General features: G+C 45.6%; 1 protein-coding gene across 1 annotated transcript; it reads left to right on the top strand.

Moving 5' to 3' along the window:
• The first annotated feature begins 558 nt into the window (after positions 1-558).
• On the top strand, positions 559-16,273 carry gnai1 (guanine nucleotide binding protein (G protein), alpha inhibiting activity polypeptide 1). The gene is made up of 9 exons (XM_062382673.1): positions 559-1,050; positions 8,347-8,389; positions 9,501-9,642; positions 10,013-10,170; positions 12,496-12,624; positions 13,798-13,927; positions 14,047-14,200; positions 14,334-14,557; positions 15,060-16,273. Exons 1-8 carry the CDS (start codon positions 933-935, stop codon positions 14,522-14,524), a joined length of 1,065 nt encoding a protein of 354 aa, XP_062238657.1. The 5' UTR covers positions 559-932; the 3' UTR covers positions 14,525-14,557; positions 15,060-16,273.
• The last annotated feature ends 6,779 nt before the right edge of the window (positions 16,274-23,052 follow it).

The raw sequence follows: 23,052 nt of genomic DNA, 5'->3' as shown, positions 1-23,052 counted from the left end.
GGAAAGGCCCTCTTCAGCTGCATTATGGGATGTGTAGGAACCAGCATTTTGCTCAAATGTGTATCCACGAGTCGCATCTCTAGAGGAGGGTCACAGAGGACATGAAGGCTTAAAACTTGGTGTAAATCGCGAGAATTTGAATGTCGGGACTTATGGACACTCTGATGATGCCACAGGAGCAGTACGGAGGCATTTTTATGTGGTTTCTATACGTTTGAACAAGTGGTCATCATTCACTTCAATTGTACTGGAGTTGGCTGCAACACTGTTTAGCCCTGAAACTCCAAATGGGGTTTTGTGGACTCGAACACTTCACTAGATAAAGAGGGAGGAAACAAACTGTGATTTGTGAGAATGGGCCATACAAATTCAAATTCAAATTGTTCAAATAAAATATAATTGATTTGATGATGTTGACGAGCGCAGAGGACTCTGGAATCACAGACGTGTTGACTGTTGGTATTGGGTTTGAGGAAGTGGCAGCTTTTGTTTTGAAGGATGGCTCCGGAAGTGCGTGCCCAGCGGACCTCAGTTTCTCCTCCAGCCGCAGCCGCCCGGGCACAAGCAGCAGTTACCGCCGCAGCGAATGGAGGCGAACGGGCGCGAGAGAGACACATCCTCCCGGAGACACACTCGGACCTAACGAGGATTTTACGCCTTTTTTTATTATTATTAAAAAAAACGACATTTTCCATCGGGAGGACGAAACGACGCACACTTATAATTTATAAAAAAAAATCTTTAAAGAAAAATAAAAGTCGCATCGCTTCCCCTTTTCTATTTTTTTTATTTTTTCTCCTCCTCCTGACAAACAGGGCGTGTGAGCGGGTGAAGCAGATTTCGAACCCGTTTCACGCGGATGTCGGTTTAACCCCGCGCGTCCGTGTGTTTGTGTTTTAATTCTCACCACCTGGATTCGGACGGTGTCGAGGATGGGCTGCACGCTGAGCACCGAGGACAAGGCGGCGGTGGAGCGCAGCAAGATGATCGACAGGAACCTGCGGGACGACGGGGAGAAGGCGGCCCGGGAGGTCAAGCTGCTGCTGCTGGGTGAGGAGCCAGGGAGGGAAGGGGTAGAGGTGCTGGTGGTGGTGGTGCTGGTGCTGGTGCTGGTGCTGGTGCTGGTGCTGGTGCTGGTGGTGGTGGAGGTGGGGACCGGGGCAGGAGGAGAACTTCTCCCCGGCGGCGGTGCGAGCTGAGCGGACACACGGGGAGGAGAGGTACCCCCCTCCAAGCCCCGTGGTGCTGTCGGTTAATCGACGCCTTGAGTTTCAATTCCGCATCGCTGGCACAGACACACACACACGCACAGAAACATACACACACAAACACACTCTCCCCTCGTGCTAGGTCCATCTGTCAACAGCCTTTAACTGTCAACCCCCCCCCCCCCTCCTAAAAAAAATACCCTTAACTTAACATTAATCCGTTTTACTGGGATTCAAACACATGACAAGTTCATTTCTCGTTTGCTTGCTCCCCTTCTCTGTGGCTGGCATCACGTCCATTCAGCCATTTGTTTCACTAAGTCCTCTCAACAATGGCACATTTCCTCTGTGTGGATGCAGTGAAAACAGCCCCCCCCTCCCTCCCAGTTCATCAGGGGCCCCAACTTTTGCTGAGTCCAGGCCATTTCCAGAGGTATTTAATGGTTCAGTCACTGGTTTGGGATTCAAGTTTTCAAATTGTCCTTTCCAGCCGAGACCAAGAATTCTCTCGGGCTCAACTTTTCACATCAACCGATAATTATCTGTCTTTCCAAGATTTAAATGTCGGTGACACACGGCGAGGTCAACGCGGTGCCGGTGTCTGACTGGGAAGATTCTCGTGGAGACCATCTCTTGTCAGAACCACAACTTGGAAGGTTGGCGCGTAGTTTGTTACGTGATTAATCGTTGCTGTTTGTTGGGTAACGTGAACCAAAACTTAAATACGTTTAATTCCAGCGTCCATGAACACAATCTGCATCTGAGTCGCATCCAGAAGGTTTTTATAGTCCGTGGTAGGGATTCACGACATCATCAAACTAGGTCTCAGGTCATCGTTGTGATGGAGAGACCCCCTAGCTGCCAAAGTTACACATTGTGCGTTCAAAGACTTCTTAGTTGAGTTAACGTTGTTGTTTTAAAACTTGTTTTATCTCCCGGCTCCTCGTATGTTATGCAAAGTAAAATCTTGCTCAACAACTGATTCATGTTGTCCTGAAAAGGGGCTGGAATGACAGGAAATGACAGTAACGTTGTGGTTAAATGATGGAGGGGGGGGTGAACATGAGCAGGAAATAGCAGCCGTTTAAAACCAAATTGGCACAAAAACAAATCGCCAAGCAGCTGTGTGGCGTTACACACTGATGTGGGGATGGATGCGTCATGACCCTCTCAGCAATCGCCCAATTTTGCCTGACCTTTTATCTGTTACTTTCAGATCCTCTTTAAATCCCCGGCGGTAGCGTCACAAACAACCGTCAGCCAAACAAAAGGTTATGTGTTCTTCCAGTGAATGGATGAATCACAAATCCACCTTGAGGACGCATCAAGTCTTTATTGGAATTTTTAGTCATGATTCTCGGCACCCTGTGACGTATCTGGAACTCCACAATCCAGCTAATGTGCACGATTGACGGCTTTACCTGTGCAAGTGGAGAAACTCTGTTATCCATGTAAATAGAGAGCATAGGTGAAGAACTTTTCCACCAGCCCTTCAGGTGGCTGGCTTTGGGGAAATGTTGACATGCACACACACACGGTATGTGGGTTACCAGGACACAAACGCTGAAGCCAGTATCAATAGCAGGCAAACACCCGGCAGAAGGCCCAGTGGAGGAGCTGCTGGAGGCCTTTTGGACAGACTTGTCAGCCAGAGCAAGATAAACAAGATCCCCTCACGTTCTTTCACTTATTTTAACACATTTTGCTTCTGTTTGTGTTATTGTTCATGAAAAATGGCACAATCGTTGCATTTCAAGGGCGTAAAATGGCCCTTGAAATGCCCAGTTTTACCCTGTTTCAACATGAACGTACATATTTTCTGGTTGAAGGTAGACAACATTCCACAGGTGCTCGGGAGGCCAGGTGGGGCTTGTTGATTTGAAAGCGAGCGTGTTGGGTCAAGTTTCTGCTCGGCTGCTGTAGGGTGGAATAAGAGGTTTTTATCAGCAGTAGTTCACCCGTGCTGTCTCCAGTTGGAAAGCATGGTGGCTCCTGGCACAACAACCCTGCCACTTGGGTACAATCCATTCAGCATGGTCGCTCTTCAGGTTAGCGCCACAAGTGACACACAGCCCGGTGCCGGAGACGCCAGGAGAAAGGAGAAGAGGGCCCCGTAAGATGACACTCCCCACGGGTGCAGCATTAAAAATGAAAGGGCTCCACAGCAGAGAGCCGAGGGGCCTTCGTAAGAGCGGGTTGAGTTGTTTGTCCTGCTGATTGGTCGACTGGAAGATTCTGTTTCGGAGTTGTTGATTCACGGTCATCTCCTCTACAGATTAAAAAGTCTTGATAGGAAGGCACTGGCAGTCCTGTAGAAGTGTCAGCTGCAAAACACAGTCTCTTGTGTATCTACCAAATGATACACAAAATTTGTGCCGATTTGGGGTTGTCGTGTTTAATCAAAGTTTGAACATTCATTCGATCGTGAGGGACAAGTTCTTGTTTAATGAAATCATTCATCTTGCATTGAAAAAAAGATTTTGCCTGGGAAACAGATAAGGATCTCTGTGAGTCAAGTCCAAACCTGCCGGCAGCCTCGGGCTCCTTTTGTCTTTCTGTGGAGAAAACCGAACACGTTTCTCATTTAGCTCTCCGTCTTTATTTGGCTCTCCCTTTTTCTCTCATCTCCTGGACCCAATTATCCTACTATTCATATCTACATGCTAGAATAGATTACAATTTCCGCAGCCTAATTACTCCTTCTATAGCTGTCGTGTATCAGTGGGAAGATTCTATTAATAATGGTCCAGTCTTTGACTAACTTTTGTCATTGAATGTTTCCCATATTTTAGAAATTATGTGACCGGTACGACAGTGTTCTAGTTCTTGAAGACCCTGATATTAAAAAGTACTTTAATTGCTGCTGGATGCATTATTAGTAAAGTCTAGTCTGTTCCATTACATGTGTGAAAAAACAATCTTCCACAGATCTGCCACCAAGCAGATTGATCGCTGTGATTTCACACGGTCGGCTCCCCCGCTGGGCAGAACCCGCTCGGCGCATCCTGGACTTCTTCACGAGTGACTCATACTAAAATCCTGCAAGAGGACGAGGGAAAAGAAAAAGAGGAATTAATCTGCGAGAGGGACTTTAATTCATAAAAGAGAGAATGCAAAAGAGGGAAGAGGGACGTGTGTGACTGAGAGTGAAAGACTTGAGATACGGGGGAATGGCGTTGGCTTCATGTGGCATCACTAATGTGGTTAGCGCATTGTGCCAAACTTCGTAAGTCCTCCTTCAGTCCTTGGAGTTCTCTGCAAACTGTGGACGGGCTGGGCCAGCAGCATGTCCCCCCCCCACACACAAACCCCCCCGACCCATGCAGAGTTCTCTTCATGCCAGGGATTTGACCTCAAAGCCGACATGACGTGCGACCTACTGGAGGAAAAAAAGAGAAAGTGAAATTGTGGTTGCCATGCAAGGGATCTATTTCAGATTTTCCAGGTGAATTAGCAGAGATGTATTGTTAATCCATGAAAGGAAGATTGGTAGCCATTTATCACATTCAACATCCACTGCTGCTGTTTTTAAAATCATTCCTCGCTGCCTTCGTACCTCGAGGAAGATCAACCAGAGGGAGTTCCAAGAGGGAAGATGCTTTTGTGGTTTGCAGATGGAAAATTCTCTGTAATCAGTGAGGAGGAGGAGAAGAAGAATGAACCTCCTTTTTCAATGCAATGGTTTGCTGAGATATTCCTAAAATAGTTCGAACCACCAGAAAACAGGAACCAGCTGTTCCAGTGGTTTGGAAGCGCTGGAGCTGTCCTGGGGTGGGCGTATCAAAGCTGAGGGCGTGTAACCTGACTCTGCATGAGGAGCAATAGGTTAGGCCTGTGTTTCCATGTCTCCCTGAAAGCTCTGCGTGTGTGTACGTGTGTGTGTGAATGTCAAAATCAGGACAACTCTTGTGTTTCTGCAGCGTCCAACACTAACAGTTTCTCACCACTGGCCCACTTGGCTAGAAGAGCAGAGTTTCACTGGCCCCCTGTGTGTTCTCACTAGCTCGGCAGCCCAAGAATGAAAATAACCTTTTTCTCCATAACTTTATAATTATAAGGAACACATCTTGCAACACTCGCGGTCAAAATACATTTCAGTCATTTCCTTACGCTATGGGACATTAGGAATAATTTAACATAATCACAGAGCACAGTACATTACGGGATGTCATTGTCATTGTTGAATTCCTGGTTTGAGGTGTAAAACCTGCTGGAAAGCTCAGGAAACTTTGGCAGATCAGCAGAGTTGTGATTGTTCTGAACTTTGATTTACCTTCAACATAACACGCCGATGACGTGTAGTGATTCCTGGAGAAGAGCGACCTTCTCCTCCTAAGTGGTCCCTGGCAGTCAGCTCCGCCTGCATTAACCTTTTCCTGGCCCTGAGCCGCCGGGCCATCGGCTCCGTCCGACCCTGTTTTGTATTCCTCAGGCCTCGGGGCTTTGACAGGAGCCACACCCTGATGATATCCCTGGTGTTAAGAGGACGCTTACATAAACACGTAGCTCACATCTCATTGATTATGATGAGGGTCAGGCCTTGAATTCATAATATCTGTCTAGCTATAACCACTGAAATGCTCAGAATGAGTAAGCACGCTCTCTGTGAACAGATGTGGCAGAACATGTCTCTGACACAATTTGGTTTTGATGTTTTTCTCAATTATATGTTTGTGTCATGATTCATCAGACATCACTGGTGATTTTCACTTCTTGACGCAAATTGTTCACAAGTATTTCTCAACAGCTCGAACTCGTCTGAATCATCCGTTTGGTTAAATATGAGGAACTTTCCTTTCTGATTCTGTAAATGTGATGAAGATCCGGAAACTGGCATTTTTGGGAAGTTGTGTTTGACGGCCAAATAAAGAAAAATACAATAAAAATAGCTTAAAAAGGTAAAATAGCTATAATCTGATTTATGAAGATGCGGCTGCAGTTATTCAAATACAGATGTTTTGTTTTGTTCAACTGATAAAAGCTGAATGATCAGCAATCAAAACAAGACTTAAAGTTATTCAAATAAGTTTATTTTTCTGCCCAGAGATTAAGATTCAAACAAAACAAAAATCTCCTCTCAAACAAAGTGGTAGTGGGAGAAGTCACATTATGAGCAGTAAGATAAAAGTTTCTCTTATCATTTTTATAGGAGCTTGCTTTGGATTCGACGTGAGCTCAGAGTCTCAAAGTGGCTTTTCCCGAGTCCCACATCGAGACGCACTGTGTCAGAACGCAAAGTGTCTTGAAGTTGGCCGAGGGCTACGGCTGTGTCAGCCCCCCCCCCCCCCCCCCCCCGGCTGTGCCCAGTTGAGCAGCGAGGTACATCTGCCACCGTCTGCGTGGCGAGTTCCACAGGGATTCACACAGCTGAGTGTTTAGCCTGGGAGCCCAGGGAGCTGCCACTGTACCGTCACACACACACACAGACACACACACAGTCACACACACACACACACACACACACACACACACACACACACACACACACACACACACACACACACACACACACAACATCCCCTCCCTCCAGGCCGCTCCAGCACCCGAGTGGTGACACGTAATTAAAATAATGTGTCCTCAGGTGGATCTCATCCAATTATACTGAAGGTGAAGTGCCAGCGCTGCACTATCAGCATGCAGGGCAAGTTTGTGGGAATCCAGAATTGCACACAGCTGTGGAATGCATCTATATATTTATATTTATTTAATCATTCATTCATTCTGGGTTAAATTTATATTTATAGTTACCTCCAGCATGAGTTGCCTTGTGTCAGAAATGCAGCGTTGCCATGTTCTTTTTGTTTTTGCAGCATCAAGAAACATGGAACTAGTTTAAGGGGTGTGGGGGGGATTTATTATGCAAGAACAAGCCATCTTGTCTCTGCTGACAGTGTCACAGGGTAAAATACATCGTTAGGTGTCATGACGTGATTCCAGTTTCCCTGTATTCTGCGGCTAGGGCCGGGGGGGGGCATTAACTGGGGGAATAACCATCTCTGAAGTGTTTTGGAAAATCGTCCCTAGTGGCTACGTGACGCCACTGACAGCCGGCTGGTTTGCCTCCCTTGTAAGTCTCCTCTGATGTGAGGACGCTGGGAGCACATTAGTAGATGTGGATCAATGTGGTTTATGAGGACATCACAGGTGGCTTTGGTCCGGGGGGGGGGGGGGGGACGAATTTAGCGAAAGGGCAACTTCCTAGTGAGCGGCTACGAGGGCATCAAATACAGTCGAGGAAAAAGAGCAGCAGATGCATAATACATAACGCTCTCTGTGGAAGCAAGCATGTCACACACAGACACACAACCACACACACACACACACACACAACCACAAAGCCTCCTCAGGTGACTGTGGCCTCACACTACAGATGTCCTGGATATAACGAGAGCCGTTGCCATGGAGCGGTGGCGTTTGAGAGAGATCGGCGAAGCAAAAAGCCGACGGTCATGATTCCCTTCATGCCCCCCCCGCCCCGGACCCGTCTTCCCCCCCCCCCCCTGCTCTTCTCATCAAAGCACCGTCTCGCCAGTCGACTCCTCGGCAGTCAATCTGAACAGTCGCCGGCACTCCGAGAGCCTTTTGCCATCCGGAGGTGACACCGCCGTGATTCTCTGGCACTTTAACAGCTTCCCCCCCACGCCCCCCCACCCTACCCACCGTCGATGATAATAATCCTTTTTGCTGCTAAGTCACATGCCGCTCTACGGCCAGGAGCCGTGGCGCAGAGACAGCGTGATGCGAAGCCACGGCTGATAACATTCCACACACACGGTCTTACACAACGTGAGGTTCAGACACACAGGAGTGAAGCACGATCACAGAACAGTCATCTGACCGAGAAGGTATTACTACTAATCAGTATATTAGACTGGAAATCCCTGGAGCACCGGCCTAACCAGGACTGTAATAACTTCTTTTAACTTGGAAACACACTCGCACACACACAGATACACAGACACACACACACGCTCATTCTCAGTTCTGCTGAGATGAAGTGGTTTCTTTGTCGTGGTTCCTCGTCAGATACTTTCGGCCACACTTCTGTTGTTGTTGAATTTCTTGCTTGTTGCAGGAGTCAATTTATTTGAAGTATTTCCAGTCGAATAATTCTCTTTTTTTCCTTTCTGTGTTCCAGGTGCTGGTGAATCGGGGAAAAGTACAATTGTCAAGCAGATGAAGTGAGTCGCGTCTACTTCTCTGTCACACAGAAAAACACTCAGAACAAACCTTGTTTATTTCTGTCTTCTTCCAGCGTGTTGATAATGGCTTTTGCAATCAGCTATTGTTCTCACAGAGCGGTTTTTTATTATCCACAACACAAACTGTGTCAAACGACAACCCGTGCTCTCGTAGCATCTCCCTCTGGATGATGATATGCTCCGGGAATCACAGCACAAACAGGTGCCACCTGTTAATGGACCATGAAGAAGACAGACGCAGAAAACATGTCTCCCTCCCATCAGACATACAAAGTGTGTGTGTGCTACACATACTAGTAGACACACACATGCTGGAGACATGGCTTATAAAGCAGCTGCTCTTCTGTGACGTGACTTCTCCTCTTGGTTCTTCACCTGGGGAGGAAGAGCTGAAGGCTGCACATCTAGAAATGTTATTTTACTCCTCTTAAACTCTTTTATAAATCAGAAGAAATATTTCATATTTACTTCAGAGTTTATACTTATTGAAGCATAATACTAGAACCTGACTGATGGGGAAGTTTAGGGGCCAGTAACCATAGTAAGGAGTAACTCGATGACGTTTTCAAACCCTTATGAACAAGACATTTCATTGAGTCTTGGTTACAGCTTAACCATCAACTTTATTATAAATAACTATAAATTAAAAGAAACACAAATAGGAACACTTCCCACTTCTTTCTCCTCACTTGTGAAATGATACTTTTATACTTTCTCCTTCAAGTAAAATTGCTAAATAGCTGGAATCCGACATTATATTAGATTGTGTGCATTCAGCTGATGTTTCGTGAAGAAGGCGCTCTTGTCTTTAACACAGAAGATTGAGGCCCTTGACGGTCTGTGTGAAAGGAGCTTGCTCTCTCTGGATGACCACATGTTAAAGCGTTCAGAAACCAAGTGCACGGAGATTAGAGACACTGTGGCCTGACCATAATTCTGAGCATGTCAGGTCCGAGTTCTGAATGGGATATTAAAATAAGAGCCGTGGAGAAAAGGAAGTCAAGGAAGAAGACGTTTTGTTTTACGGTGCAGAAAAAGGACCCGATTCCTGACCCTGGTTCCCCCCCTCTCTCTCTCTCTCTTTCTGCAGGATCATCCACGAGGCTGGCTACTCAGAAGAGGAATGTAAGCAGTACAAGGCCGTGGTTTACAGCAACACAATCCAGTCCATCATCGCCATCATCAGAGCCATGGGCCGCCTCAAGATCGACTTTGGCGACGCCGCGAGAGCTGTGAGTGACGGAGAGAGGGATGTAATTCAGTTTAAAGTGAATTTTTGGCATGAACACTCAAGCGTCTGCAGGAAAAAGGCTCATGGGAAAGTAAATCTTAGGCTTGATTGTAGTCACGAATTCAGAGGTTGTTTATAAGTTATTTAAAGTGTTTTTTTATAGTGTTAAATTCCAAGGAAATGCTTTGACGCCTTGTTGATATTGAGAAAGGTCCCGTCTTGCCCTCGCATGTGCACAGGGACAAATAGGTCTTGTCTACTGGTATTTTAGCTTGGAAAGTGGATTAGAGTGAACAATGAAGGTGGTGCAATTACTAAGATTGTCACTCAAGTTGATATTGACTCCACCTTTTTTTTACCCCATTCGCCAGGACGATGCCCGGCAGCTGTTTGTGCTCGCCGGCTCGGCTGAGGAAGGCTTCATGACGGCGGAGCTCGCTGGCGTCATCAAACGTCTGTGGAAGGACGGAGGCGTTCAGGCCTGCTTCAGCCGCTCCCGCGAATATCAGCTCAACGACTCGGCAGCATAGTGAGTCACACACACAGACACATCTAAGGACACGGGTGCATCAGGATTTTAACACCTACACACTTTGTAAATTCTGTCAATTACTTTTAATTGTGGATTGTAAATAAATGTGGAAGACATGACAGCTCCTCCCCTGGTGGCAAGCTGCAGTATAGGTCATAAACCCTGCCCCCTCTATGTTAGTGGATGTGACATGGACCAAACTAAAATGTCAAAATACACTTTTCTGGAATGTGGGTTCGGTCCAGTGTTCATGTTTCCAGTGCGTTTGGTTTTAATTAGTGATTTGAGCAGGCGTATCGGTGGGACCTCCACCCGCCACACGTCCCAGCCTCTGGCCGTGCTCAGAGCACAGAGAGCTGCAGCGTCACGCGTCTGTCTGGACTTTCAGACTGTCAATATTTGTCCTCCTCTGTCAGCTCTGAAGAGCGGCGGCCGGAGAGAATAAAGGATCTTTGACCTCGCACCTCAGCACAGGAGCCTTTGCTTAAAAAGTGAAAAGAGAAATCGCCCAATCACATAAACAAAATCCTCAACACAGTTACTTTTCTCGCCCGGCTTGAATACCGTGCATATTGTGCAAGAGCCCTTGGCATCAAAACGAGTGAGATCATCACAAGGCAGCTCCTGAGCCTCATGGGGAGAAAAGCCATTCGTCTGTTCGGCTGCAGAAGAACAAACAGCAGCTCTGACGACACGCGCCGAGGGAACCGCAGTCGTTGGTCATTTTTCTAATTGGTTCCCTTAATCCTGCTGTCCAGAGGCTTTTCATGAACAAAAAACACTATTGTTAAAGCTTGTGTATTTTTTTCTTTTCTTTCTTCACTTAATTCCCTGGAAGACAAACAACAGGCTTGTTTGCTGGAAGGAGAGATTACTGGTGTTTGTCTGGTAGGAAGTAGAGGTCTCTAATCTTTCTCCCTTCCTCAGATGTAACCTTGAGGTCGGGTCAAGGGAGTTTGAACGCTCATGTGTGATCCTGTGTGTATATAATAACTAAATATTATAATAAGTAAACTTGACACCTGGATCCAGAGATACAAAAGTAAAAATCTATACCCAAAGAAAGTTTAGTTTCATTTCATAAAAAGACTGAAAAAATGAATAAAAAGAAACTTTTCATTTAAGAAGCTAGAACCACTTTGTTTTTGAAATGTTATTAAAAAAGAAATGAAAGTTAGACGTCAAGAGGATTTCTCCAAAATGTAGTTGCTTGAATTCAGTTGATTCAGTTGCTAAATGTCATTTGATTCCCTTCAAAGCGATTTTAAGAAAAATGTTTAAGGTCACACTATCAGTTGGATAATTGAGGGACTTCAAAGCAAACCATGCTCATCATGTGATTGTAGTTTTCTGGTGAAAGCCCGTTCAGAAAAACACATTTTCTTAGATTGTTGTAATAGCAACCACCATGAGCAAAAAAGAGTAAATGTTGTTTTAGGGGATTTTCACGGAACAGGGGTTTTAGTAAGAGGAATTAAAAAAAGCCTAGAATCCACTTTAAGTGCCAAGGCCCAACAAATGGCCCACAGCTAATGGCTCTTTTCAAAAAGATAAAATCAGTTAGAAAGGTCGAAAGAACGACCTCTGTAGCAATGTTAAATAAAGTTAAAAAAAAATCTGCTCCTTTGATTAATCCTTCTGAGAAACACCATCCCTCCTATTCCTCTTTATTCCCATTCACAAGCAGAACAATGTGGAGCAGCTCCCAGGACAGACAGTTTATCCATTGCACCACAAACACATTCACACTTTCATGTAGGACATTTCCACTTCAGCTGCGTTTCCTTCGAACCAGGAAGGAACCTGCAGGGAATCCACCGAACACAGACCAAACAACCGTTCAGTCACATCTCAGTGAAATGGGACGGTTCCTGTATTTAGGTCTTAAATATGTTTCCAGGTTATAGACTGTATCTAAAGATGAACGAACAAAAAGTACACATAGAGATGTTGGAGAAATGTGATGATTGACAGGTGTGACTGACTCGTGATCAGCTGAGCCTGTGTGTTGATGGGAACTCGTTGTCAAGGCTCAATCCCAAAATGTTGCAAAACAACGTTGAAAGAAAATCCTCAGATTTCACAACATGAAGTCATTTTCCACTCAAATGTTGTTCCAACAGGAAAGTTGGAATCATGACTGGTTTCCAGTCTGAAAGGATCTAACCTGAGTGGTTTGAACGCACTTGCCCTTTAATGCTTCTGATACAGTTTCTCCCACTTGTTTCCCTTCTCCTCCCTTTCACCTCCTTTTGATTCTCCTCACCCCATCCCTCCTTCTCCTCCTCCTCCTCCTTGACCGTCTCCTCCTCCTCCTCGCAGCTACTTGAACGATCTGGACAGGATATCCCAGGCCACCTACATCCCAACCCAGCAGGATGTCCTGAGGACCCGAGTCAAAACCACAGGCATTGTGGAGACGCACTTCACGTTCAAGGACCTGCACTTCAAGTGAGAATTGACTCCACTTGAACAATCACATCAAACTGAGTTGTTTCTTTTTACACGATGGCTTAATTAGGTTTCCTTCCTGCTACTGACTCACCGGCTCAAATTGAAATTCCCTTTGTTGCGTGTGCAGCTGTGGGTTGCGACACAGTGTGTGTGATGGTGTCGTGCAGCAGCAGCAGCAGCGGTGACTCAGGCCGCTCAGACACAACGTGGGGGCAGGCGGCTCCATGATGTCATGTTTGTCACACTGACATTGAAATTCATTCACGACCGGAAGACAGAATCCCACTGTTTGTTGGTTACATAAACACAGCAGGGGGATTCTCCTGGCCGAAAGTCAGGTGGGCGTGGTTCTGAGCCCGGGGCAGACACCCGGGGGGGGGGGGGGGGGGGGGGGTGCTTACAGCCACAGAACCACAAAGCTCGCTCAAGCTGTGGGACTCCATACTGAAGATACACAATTCTTCACTATAATTGGTTCCTACTGTACTAGAATTTGTCATCACGCAATTCTCTGTACAAGAAGAAACCCTGCACAGAAACACAAAGTTTATCCACAAGCAAATGCTCTGTTTCTGTACTTTCATTTTTTTTTTCATAATAATAATATTTCAGCTCTCTGCTCACTAACTCTCCAGCTGTGAGGGTAAAGAGAATTAAACAGAACTGATCTTCTCAGCCAGGATGTTGATCTTTTAAATAAGTCGAATTGATTTATTTGGTTTCCAGCATCTTTTGAGTGACAAATTAATTAATGATTTATTTTCCTTAACAATCTTCCTTTATAATTAATTTCTCGAAATGTGAGGTTGTGTGAAGATCAGCAAATCGCCCACATCCGTTCCTCTTAGCAGGGCAAAAAGGAAAGACACTGTAAAAGCTAAAAGTCTCTTCCTCTTCCTTAATCCTCTTCGACGGTTACAGTGGACATAGTGATTAACGGGACCTATGAATATTCTCCCCATTGCAAAGACAAAGATTTGTTGTTTTCTTTCCTCTTCGTCACGTCTCGTCATCAGTGAGACCAGCGACTCTTCCACACATTCGTTTTTGCCTTTTGGGTTCCACATCACTGCTCATATTGTCTTGTGTGTTCTGTGGTTATCACTCGAGTGGATGGGATGTGTGACGAGGAACATGCTCACACACTGTCTCTCTCTCTCTGTCCCCCAGAATGTTCGACGTGGGCGGTCAGCGATCGGAGAGGAAGAAGTGGATCCACTGCTTCGAGGGCGTGACCGCCATCATCTTCTGCGTGGCCCTCAGCGACTACGACCTGGTGCTGGCCGAGGACGAGGAGATGGTGAGTCAGACCTGGAGGAGAGCTAGTATCTCCTTGATGGGTCACAGATGGAGTCCTCTCAGTGTTCACGGATCAGCCAGCAGCCTAGTGACCGGCGGGGTCTTCCTTCTTTCCTTCAGAACCGAATGCACGAGAGTATGAAGCTGTTTGACAGCATCTGCAACAACAAGTGGTTCACGGACACCTCCATCATCCTCTTCCTCAACAAGAAGGACCTGTTTGAGGAGAAGATCAAGAAGAGTCCTCTCACCATCTGCTACCCGGAGTATGCAGGTGAGACGGCAGCATTTGAATGTCTTGACATATCTTTTCAAAATGCCACCAGGGGGCGTGTTCCAGATGATTTGGCTCGTCTTTAAATCCACTCTTATGGTTTTGACCCTCCCGCTCTCCTCGTCTTCTCCAGGCTCCAACACGTACGAGGAGGCCGCCGCCTACATCCAGTGCCAGTTCGAGGACCTGAACAAGCGGAAGGACACCAAGGAGATCTACACCCACTTCACCTGCGCCACCGACACCAAGAACGTGCAGTTTGTGTTCGACGCCGTCACCGACGTGATCATCAAGAACAACCTGAAGGACTGTGGTCTCTTCTGAGGACCATGACCACAAGGACCCTTTTTTTTCTTGGTAAGGAACTCTCCTCCTCCTCCTCCTCCTCCCCATCTTCTTCTTCTTCTTCCTCCCCTTTGCGACTGGCTCACATGCCACGGACGTGTGTTTCGCACACATGTGTGGCTCGTGTGTGGCTGTGCGTCACGGATGAGAACACGCGTCAGGATAATGACTGAAGGCGTGTTCCCTGTAGCATCGGGATGCGGTGGGAGTTGCTAAGGAAACAGAGGGAGCCCGGTTTTAAATGCCTGCCTCCAATCTGGCGTTTTTCAAAATGTGTTTCACAAACCAGTGTTGAATCCTTCAGACTCACAGAGGAGCTGGAGCTGACCACAGACATGCAGGCTAATCGGGTCCAAATCAAAACTCATAACTTAATCACTGAATCGTTGGAATCAGTGTCATCTAAATATAGATGAATATATGTTGTGCTCCATTTAGATGTTTGTGAAATGTCAGCGACGAGGTTCCCTCCTCTTTCCCCCCCCTCCCTTCACGTCTCTCTCTGTGTCCTCAGGCGGTGGAGCCAGCTTATTGTGCATTTTTGGTGGGGAAGATGAGACGAGTCGGGAGGATCGGTCACGGACCAGCGCTGTACTATACGCCACTTTTAACAGCTTTATTTATGTTTTTTTTGTCTTGGAACATTTTTGAACTAGCGTTTGAAATCTGTGTAGGATGTTTGTATCATTGTAAAAGCGTCACGGCACAATTTCCACTTGTTTTTTTTAGTTTCTATTCTCGAGGAGGAGGTGAAGAAGATTTTTTTTTTGCTGTTTCTTCTGCCGGTGTCTCTGGAAAAGGAAACTTTGCTATCGGTGGACATTCTTCTTTTTTTCCTTACCTTCAAACCGAAAGGGAAGAGAAGAGGCACAACTTTGAGTCCAGTTTGTTGGTTCCTGTGCCTTCGCATGCCTTTCACTGCGGTCCTAGTCCTGATGCTTGTTCTGTTGCCTGCTGACCTGTTCTGAACATAAAGAGGTAAACTGTTTTCATACGTTAGTGTCCCTGCTATCTTCTATGTGCACACCACTGAGCTATCAGGAGGAGGAGGAGGAGGATTTCCCTCTGGTTTAAACAGGTACATGGGTCGTCAACATGTAGCCTCCACAGTCCACTAACCCCCACTACGCCCCCCCCAGGCCTCGCTGGCCGATCCACACAGTACAATACCGAGATGTACATTGTCCGGGGTCGGTGTTTTTAAACGGTGTATAAAGAAAACATCCCTTCCTCCCAACCATTCAGAAAACGGCTCGTCGAGCTGGCGCTGGGCTTCTAATACGCTCACGTGTTTTAAAGTACAAAGACCAGAGATGGCACATTTTACTGTATATTTTAATGTATTCAGAGGAGGTCTCTGGTGGAGAGGAGGGTGGAAAAAAAACGGAACCACCGAAAAGATTGTTGTAAAGGTGAGGATGGATCTCATCCAGCTGCAGTGAGTAGAGGGCAGGGGGGAGGGGGGGCCCGCTGTTTGAGGATCCGTGAAGAAGGCGACGATTAATTATGAGGTGACGGGAATAAAGAAGGTCAAGGGAAAGCTGGTCTGTGATTTTTTTTTTTTTTTTAGATCGGTTCTACTTTGCCAAGAGGTGAGACACGATCCTGGATCTGTTCATTTAAAGAAACTGCCACAACTGTCGATGTATGTGTGTGTTCTCCGCAGAAGGAGGATCTTTGTAGACTCATCTCCCTTATTTTGCTAATAAAAAAAACAATTACAAACAAGGTGGAGTCGCTGTGTCCTTTCACACGTGTGTCAACGGTTGCTGAAGCATTTTAAACGAGGTGCTTTGATGGATATATTCAATCTGTTGACTGTTGCTTCTAAATGTCTCGTGTGCGTCTGTTTATGAATGGAGATGCCTTGTTGTCTCCACGTCGGCAGCTACACACACACAATGTCGTGAGCTCGAAACAGGACCTCCACCACATTGATATAGAGTGGCCTTTTGAAGGCTGCGTTACCTGCTGCCGCGCTCGATGCAGAGGTTTGTTCAGATGAGCATCGATCAGGCCTGAACTCTTAGGGCCGACGTGTGTTCACTGATGCATAGAAGCCGCCTTAATCCTGTTTCCCCATTGACTTGTGACTGTGATGTAAACCACTGATAAGGTCGTCTCCACAGCCTGATGTCTAATTTGTATAAATACCGATGGAAAAACAGCTGATTATGTAAGTCACAGCCTCCAATTCATTAGGAGTTGTGTAAATGACCCCATGCTAAATATACATCCGATATCCACTCCTTTTTCCTCCGTTTTGGTCTCCACCAGTCCCCTGAGGGAACTATCTGGTTCTTTCTGCTACATGCTCCTCCCCGTGTTCACCTGCTTGTTGCTACGACATTTAATTCAAGAAATATGGTCAAGAAACTATAAACATCAGCTACAATCAACCAAATCATTTAAGTCGCAATCCCTGAAAACCAACAAAATGAGTTCAAAGATGGTAAAATTCGCCAAATGAGAACTACCTGATTTGACGTATACTTTAACATGCAGCCTACTGATGACTTATACCACGGCCGGCCATCAGGGGGCGATCTACATGGTTTTGGCCTCATTTCGGTGGAGCTGTCATGTCGTCCATGTTTGTTAACAGCCATTCAAGTCAACATTAGTAGAACAAAGAAACTAGATTCCACCGAGCGAGTGAGCTGACCAGTTTCCCCAGTGGAGGAAGAGACCAGGACGCTAGTTCAGCTCCATTCAACTTCCCAGCAGCCATTTTAAATGGTGGTGGACCATGTGGCCCAGTAATGTCCTACAGGCCCACGTTAGAAACGGAACTAAGACGAGTCTCTACAGGTAAGTTATTTACATTCTTCCTCCCTGCTGTGCTCCCTGTGTCAGCTCATTGTGTTAAAAGGTTGTGTACTAATGTAAATCTGTGGTTTCTGTGATTATTGCCCAATTTCATCAACACATGATGCAAATTTTGTTGCTATTGTCCATTTTGCGTGAACCACACTGCAAATAGGAATCGATATGAGCCTGAATACAACACCACACTTCAGCATTCAGCTCAAATACAGTAGCACCGGGTGGAGAAGCTGCATAGGTCCGTGTGTGTGTGTGTGTGTGCCCAGTTTGCAAACACCCATTAGCTGCTGTTCACACCAGACTAATTGAGGCCACAGCAGCAGAACCTCAGTGTGGTGCAACAGGATGTGAATTCATTTTCTCCTAAGTTACATCGTCTGGTTATAAAGAAAGTATTAAAAAAAGAATGTATTTTGGCCTTTGTGTATTTTATGCCAATTGTACGCAACAGGGTCGTTTACACACACACACACATGCACACTGGTGATTTGCATGTGTGCTGACGCTCGCCTGTGCAGCAGTGGAATGGTACAAAGTACATTTATTGTATTACTGTATTAATTGTGTATTCACCTGAAAGTTGTGTAGCCATCGTTCAGTCCTTGATGTGAGTCAAGGACTGATGGAACAACAGGGTTCCCACGGTACCTCGAAACCATGGAAAACATGGAATTTACTTTTTCATTTTCCAGGTTTGGAAAAGTCATGGAAACTGAGCAAAAGTGAACACCTACATGGAAATTGAAACAGTTGTCCTTGAAAATTGTATTGGATGATGTGTAATATAGTAATAAAATGAAACTATTGAGCACAGAATTAGGATGAGTTTATAAAAACCCTTGTGAACCGCATGGATGATCCCATGTTGTAGAACATGCTCTTGGCATCCTATCTGGTTTATGGATGTTGGAATTTTATCAGGCAACCTGGTGATATGGACTTTGAAAATATAGTTTCGGATTGGTGGACTTCGGGAACAATAACCGAGAAACAGTACTCGTGATCTCAATAGAAGGGTCAAATACATGCATTTTCCAGCCAACACGGGAGCCTTGACATCTACAGTGAAACTTTTTATGCAAGTTTATCCTCAAATGTAAGTAGCTGTGTTTTAATTGTGTGGTAAACCTGGGTTTATCCATGATAGTTAGTAAGCAGTGCAATCTTGCTAGCTAGCTAGCTGCAACCTGCTAGCTAGAAGCTCACACTGGAATTGTTGAGGTAATTTTAAACCCTTGCTTTTAAAATACTAGAACTATGTTTGTTCCCCATATGTATTTCACTCATTGACTTTTCCTAAAACCGTGTTATTCACCACGTTTAGGGTAGTTTGTTTTGAATTTGGATTCATTAATGATGGTTAGAAAGAACATGCAGTGCAATCTTGCTAGCCAACATTCAGCTTGCTAACTACCTAGCTAGTGTTGGCTAGCTTGCATTGCTAGCTAACTACCAATACATTTTCACATTAGGCTGTGACATTACTTCTGTACTAGTTGACATGACCAGTCTAGTCTTGATCAATTTTGTAACATTCATTCTTATATCTACTTTTAGCTATTTTGTGATTTTCGTTTGTTTCTTTAAAAAAATTATACGACTAACATTTTGGGTGAGACATTTTTGAAAAATCATTGATCATGACCAGACTGATTCTATACATCTATACTGTTAAGCTAAGCTTACTGGTGAGGTTGCTGTACCGAGGAACCACAGGGGAACCAGCCTTATGTTTTCCCTTTTAGGTCTATTAGTTTGATATACAAAAGCTTTTACAGAGCAGGAGTAGGCATACTACCCCGGCTACGTAAGACTCATAATCTCAAATGTGTGATGCATTACAGGAGTGAGTGACAATGACATGCTGCAGATTCAGGATGAGGAAGAGAAGAGGGAAGATGAAAGAGGAGAAGAAGAGAGGAGGATACAAGTGTAGAGGATGACAGAGGAAAAGGTAGAAGAGTGGAGAGGAGTTGAGAAGAGTAGGAAGAGAAGACAGGAGCGGACACGAGAGGGGAGGTGTGGTGAGAAGAAGACAGGATGAGATAGGAGAGGAGTGGAAGAGAGAACATATATCAATCCCAGTCCTCATGTGTCTCAAAGTTCCTGTTCAATAAATTATGGTTCATATACAGCTTCATGCATTATTTCATGCATGTATATATCAATAAGACATAAACTCTAAGCATTTACAATGTAGACTTGACTGGAACATCTTTTAAATCAAGTCAGTAGTCAGGTGTCCTAGGGGGTTGTGAGGGGAGGGGGACGCGGATGGGGGCGGAAAGCTTCAGGGGCCAATAGATCATCACTTAATATGGTACCTGGAAAATCAGGAGGTAGCATGGAATTTTTTTTCAAGGAAAGCGTGGGAACCCTGAACAAACAAAGAGACCATGAACAGAATGTGTTGTATTTATGTGTTTAAACAACACCCTTACACCTCTTTACAAAAGCTATCACAAAATAACAAAGAATAAGTATCAGGTTTGACTGACGTGTAAATAATTAAAAATCAGAAGTAACCTCTGTGTGGTGGTGAACCAAAGTTCAACATTTGACAAGTTGACATTAACGGCTGCTGCTTTAGTGTCGACTGTAACATTGTGTTAATGGGTTTATAGTTGCTGACGTCAGCGACTCATGACTCATGAATATTGTAGCTGTTTTTCTCAGAGTTGTTTTGACTTGAGGAGGCGTACATGTGTCTGTCCTCGCCTGAGATAGAAGTGCTTTTCCAATTTGACTGCACTACATATCAGCAAAGATCACATAATGTGTAATTAATAATGAGAGAGGTTTTTAAAACGGTAATGGACGTTTGGAAGTGAATATTACAGCGTTTGCAGGAGCATCCTCTGCAGCATTAATATGACACAAATCTTGTATTGAACAGAATAGGCTGGTACTTTTACTTTCAACTCAAACGGGAAAGTGAATGTGGTACTTTTACTTTTACTTGAGTACTTCCAACGCCCCCAGCCTCCTCGAGTTACAGGTTGACACTTGAAAGGTGGAGCGAGTCTGAGGAAGATAAATGAGAGATACATTTGTGCGATGCCGGCTCCCACGGGTGCTGCCAGTTGGGGAAGTTGAAGTGTGTGAACTAGGGTGAGGAAGGTGTGTGTGTGTGGGGTGGGGGGGGGTTGGGCATATGCTGTATTTATAGCACCTATAAAGATGAGAGAGCGAGAAGACGGAGCGAACGAGGGGGCGGCCATGATGTATCAGTGTAAGAGCAACAGGGGTGACACTGTTGAGGCGTCACTTCGCAATAACGTGAGGGTGGAGAATGTCTGAAGTGTGTGTGTTTGTGTGTCTGGTGTGTGAGGAGGAAGAGGAGGAGGAGGGGGAGGGTGTAAATAGATGGAACAATGGAGGCATTTTCTCTCTGTTGTTTACCGTCTCTCTCCTTGATCACTCTCTCCGGGGCCAGTGGGTTTGGCCGAGCCGGTTGAAGTGGCCTCCCACCACCCGGGTCACGGCTGCTTACAGTCGGCTCGCCACAGCTATTTAAAGGGCCACACTAAAATTAAACAACAACTCTACTTGTGTAGCACATTTATTGTATTTCTGTCATCGTGCCAAGTATTTGTCTCGCCTCACAGTGGATGAGGAGACACTACAGAGCCTCCAGTATGTGCACAAACTCATTCTCACGACAAGGGGCTTTGATTTCTACCATCAGGGTCACATCACGGTCCCTCTTTACGGATTGTAGTCGTCCAAGTTCAAAGGTCAAGGTTGCTTTGATCCCACAAAATATATGTTCTGCCCTTTGAACTTGACATTTAAAAGAACAAAACTCTCGGGAGTCTTTTCAAATTTGGTTCAGACGTTCCCTCAGACTGTAAATGAACTGATTAGACTTTGTCTGTGCAAGGTCAAAGGTCAAGGTCTGAACATCAGAGCATTAATAACCTTTTCAATTAGTTACACAAAACATATTATTATGAATCTGAAGATGAGCAGAATGTTTCCTTTATCAGACGAGTGTGGCAGAGTATAAAAACAAGATATTAAAAAAAATCACATTTAGAAGTGAATGTTATTTTCTTTCTGTTGTGCTATTGTTAACTGAATACCTCAAATTGTATTCAGCATTTTCCCTGTTTACCTAAACACACCCCTTATGAATAATAATTTTATAATATAATATTTAGTATTGTTATATTTTGCAATTACCGTGAAATTACTTCAGAAATCTTTGGCATTTTCTCTCATCAGAGAGAAATATAAAAATGTGACATATAACCTATGTATCTGTGTGTGTGTACGTATGTGTACACGTGTGTGCGTGTGCATGTGTGTCCAATTACCAATCAGAATCCTGTTTGAAGCTGTGTGTCATGACATCTTGGAGACGGCAACTTCCTTCACCGTCATCAAACCCAATTAGCTTCCCTTTTCCGTCATCTTCATGTATTTGTGTAGCTCTGAGTGTGACAGATTGAGTGTCTGTGTGTGGGTGGGAGGAATGTTTAGGTGTTTGTACGTGTGCATTTGTGCGTCGTTCAGGATGCTGTATGCGTGTGTGTGTGTGTGTGTGTGAGTTTGTCTGCCATCAGTGCTTCTGCTCGTCACCTGATATTCATTGGCCGTGTTCATTCAGTCCGCAGATTCCAGCTTTCATCTCCACAGACACACAAGCGTACACACACACACACACAGACACACACACACACTTCCCCGTGATGTCACTGATTCCTCGCTCCATGGCAACAGTGAGCGAGGAAGCGAGAGGAGAGAGAGAGGGAGGGAGAACGGAGCGAATATTCCTCCACAGCGAGAGGATGGAGTCGTTATAAATAGCTCCTGATGTTCCTGGGAGTCGGACGCAGGAGCTGGGGGGGGGGGTTCAGAGCTGAGGCGTTTCACTGAGAACCTTCTGGACCTGGAATAACTTTCTTCTCCTGGTCTGTCCTCCATCAGTCGCTCCTCTTTCTCCATGTGATGTGTCAGAACTCCCTGCAGCTCTCTGAGCGTTCCTCCGGCCTCATCGGTGGTTTCTCTGATCCTGTGTCAGTTAAATGTGTGATGGTGCATCTTGTTGTTCGATACCAGTTCGTTTTTTAAGGGGGAGGGGGGCAAGAGGTCACAAGATAAAACGAAGGGGTCACGGGATGATTTACAAGGTCATCAAATGAGAAATAAATTAAAGCTCCCTCTCTCCCTCTCCGCCTCCCTCTACCTCTACCTCTCCAACTCACCCTCTCTCCCTCTACCTCTCCAACTCACCCTCTCTCCCTCTCTCCCTCTCCCCCTCCCTCTACCTCTCCAGCTCACCCTCTCACCCTCTCTCCTCTCTCCCTCTCCAACTCACCCTCTCTCCCTCTCACCCTCTCTCCCTCTCTCTCTCTCTATTCCTCTCCCCCTCTCTCCCTCTCTCTTCAGTCTCCCTCTCTCTTCCAGTCTCCTCTCTCTCTCTCTCTCTCCCTCTCACTCTCTCTTCCTTTCTCTCTCTCCCTCTCCAACTCACCCTCATCACCCTCTCTATCCCTCTCCAACTCACCCCTCTCTCCCTCTCACCCTCTCTCTCTCTCTCCCTCTCCCTCTCCCTCTCTCTCCCTCTCACCCTCACTCCCTCTCTCTGTCTCTCTCCCTCTCAGAGTTTTCACCTCTCAACATTCCGGCGTGCCCACTGCGGACGGAACACTAAAGGTCCACTCCAGTCACATGGG

Source organism: Platichthys flesus, chromosome 23 (assembly GCF_949316205.1).
Source record: "Platichthys flesus chromosome 23, fPlaFle2.1, whole genome shotgun sequence".
NCBI classification, from domain to species: domain Eukaryota; kingdom Metazoa; phylum Chordata; class Actinopteri; order Pleuronectiformes; family Pleuronectidae; genus Platichthys; species Platichthys flesus.
This window is presented reverse-complemented; position numbering and strand designations above follow the sequence as displayed.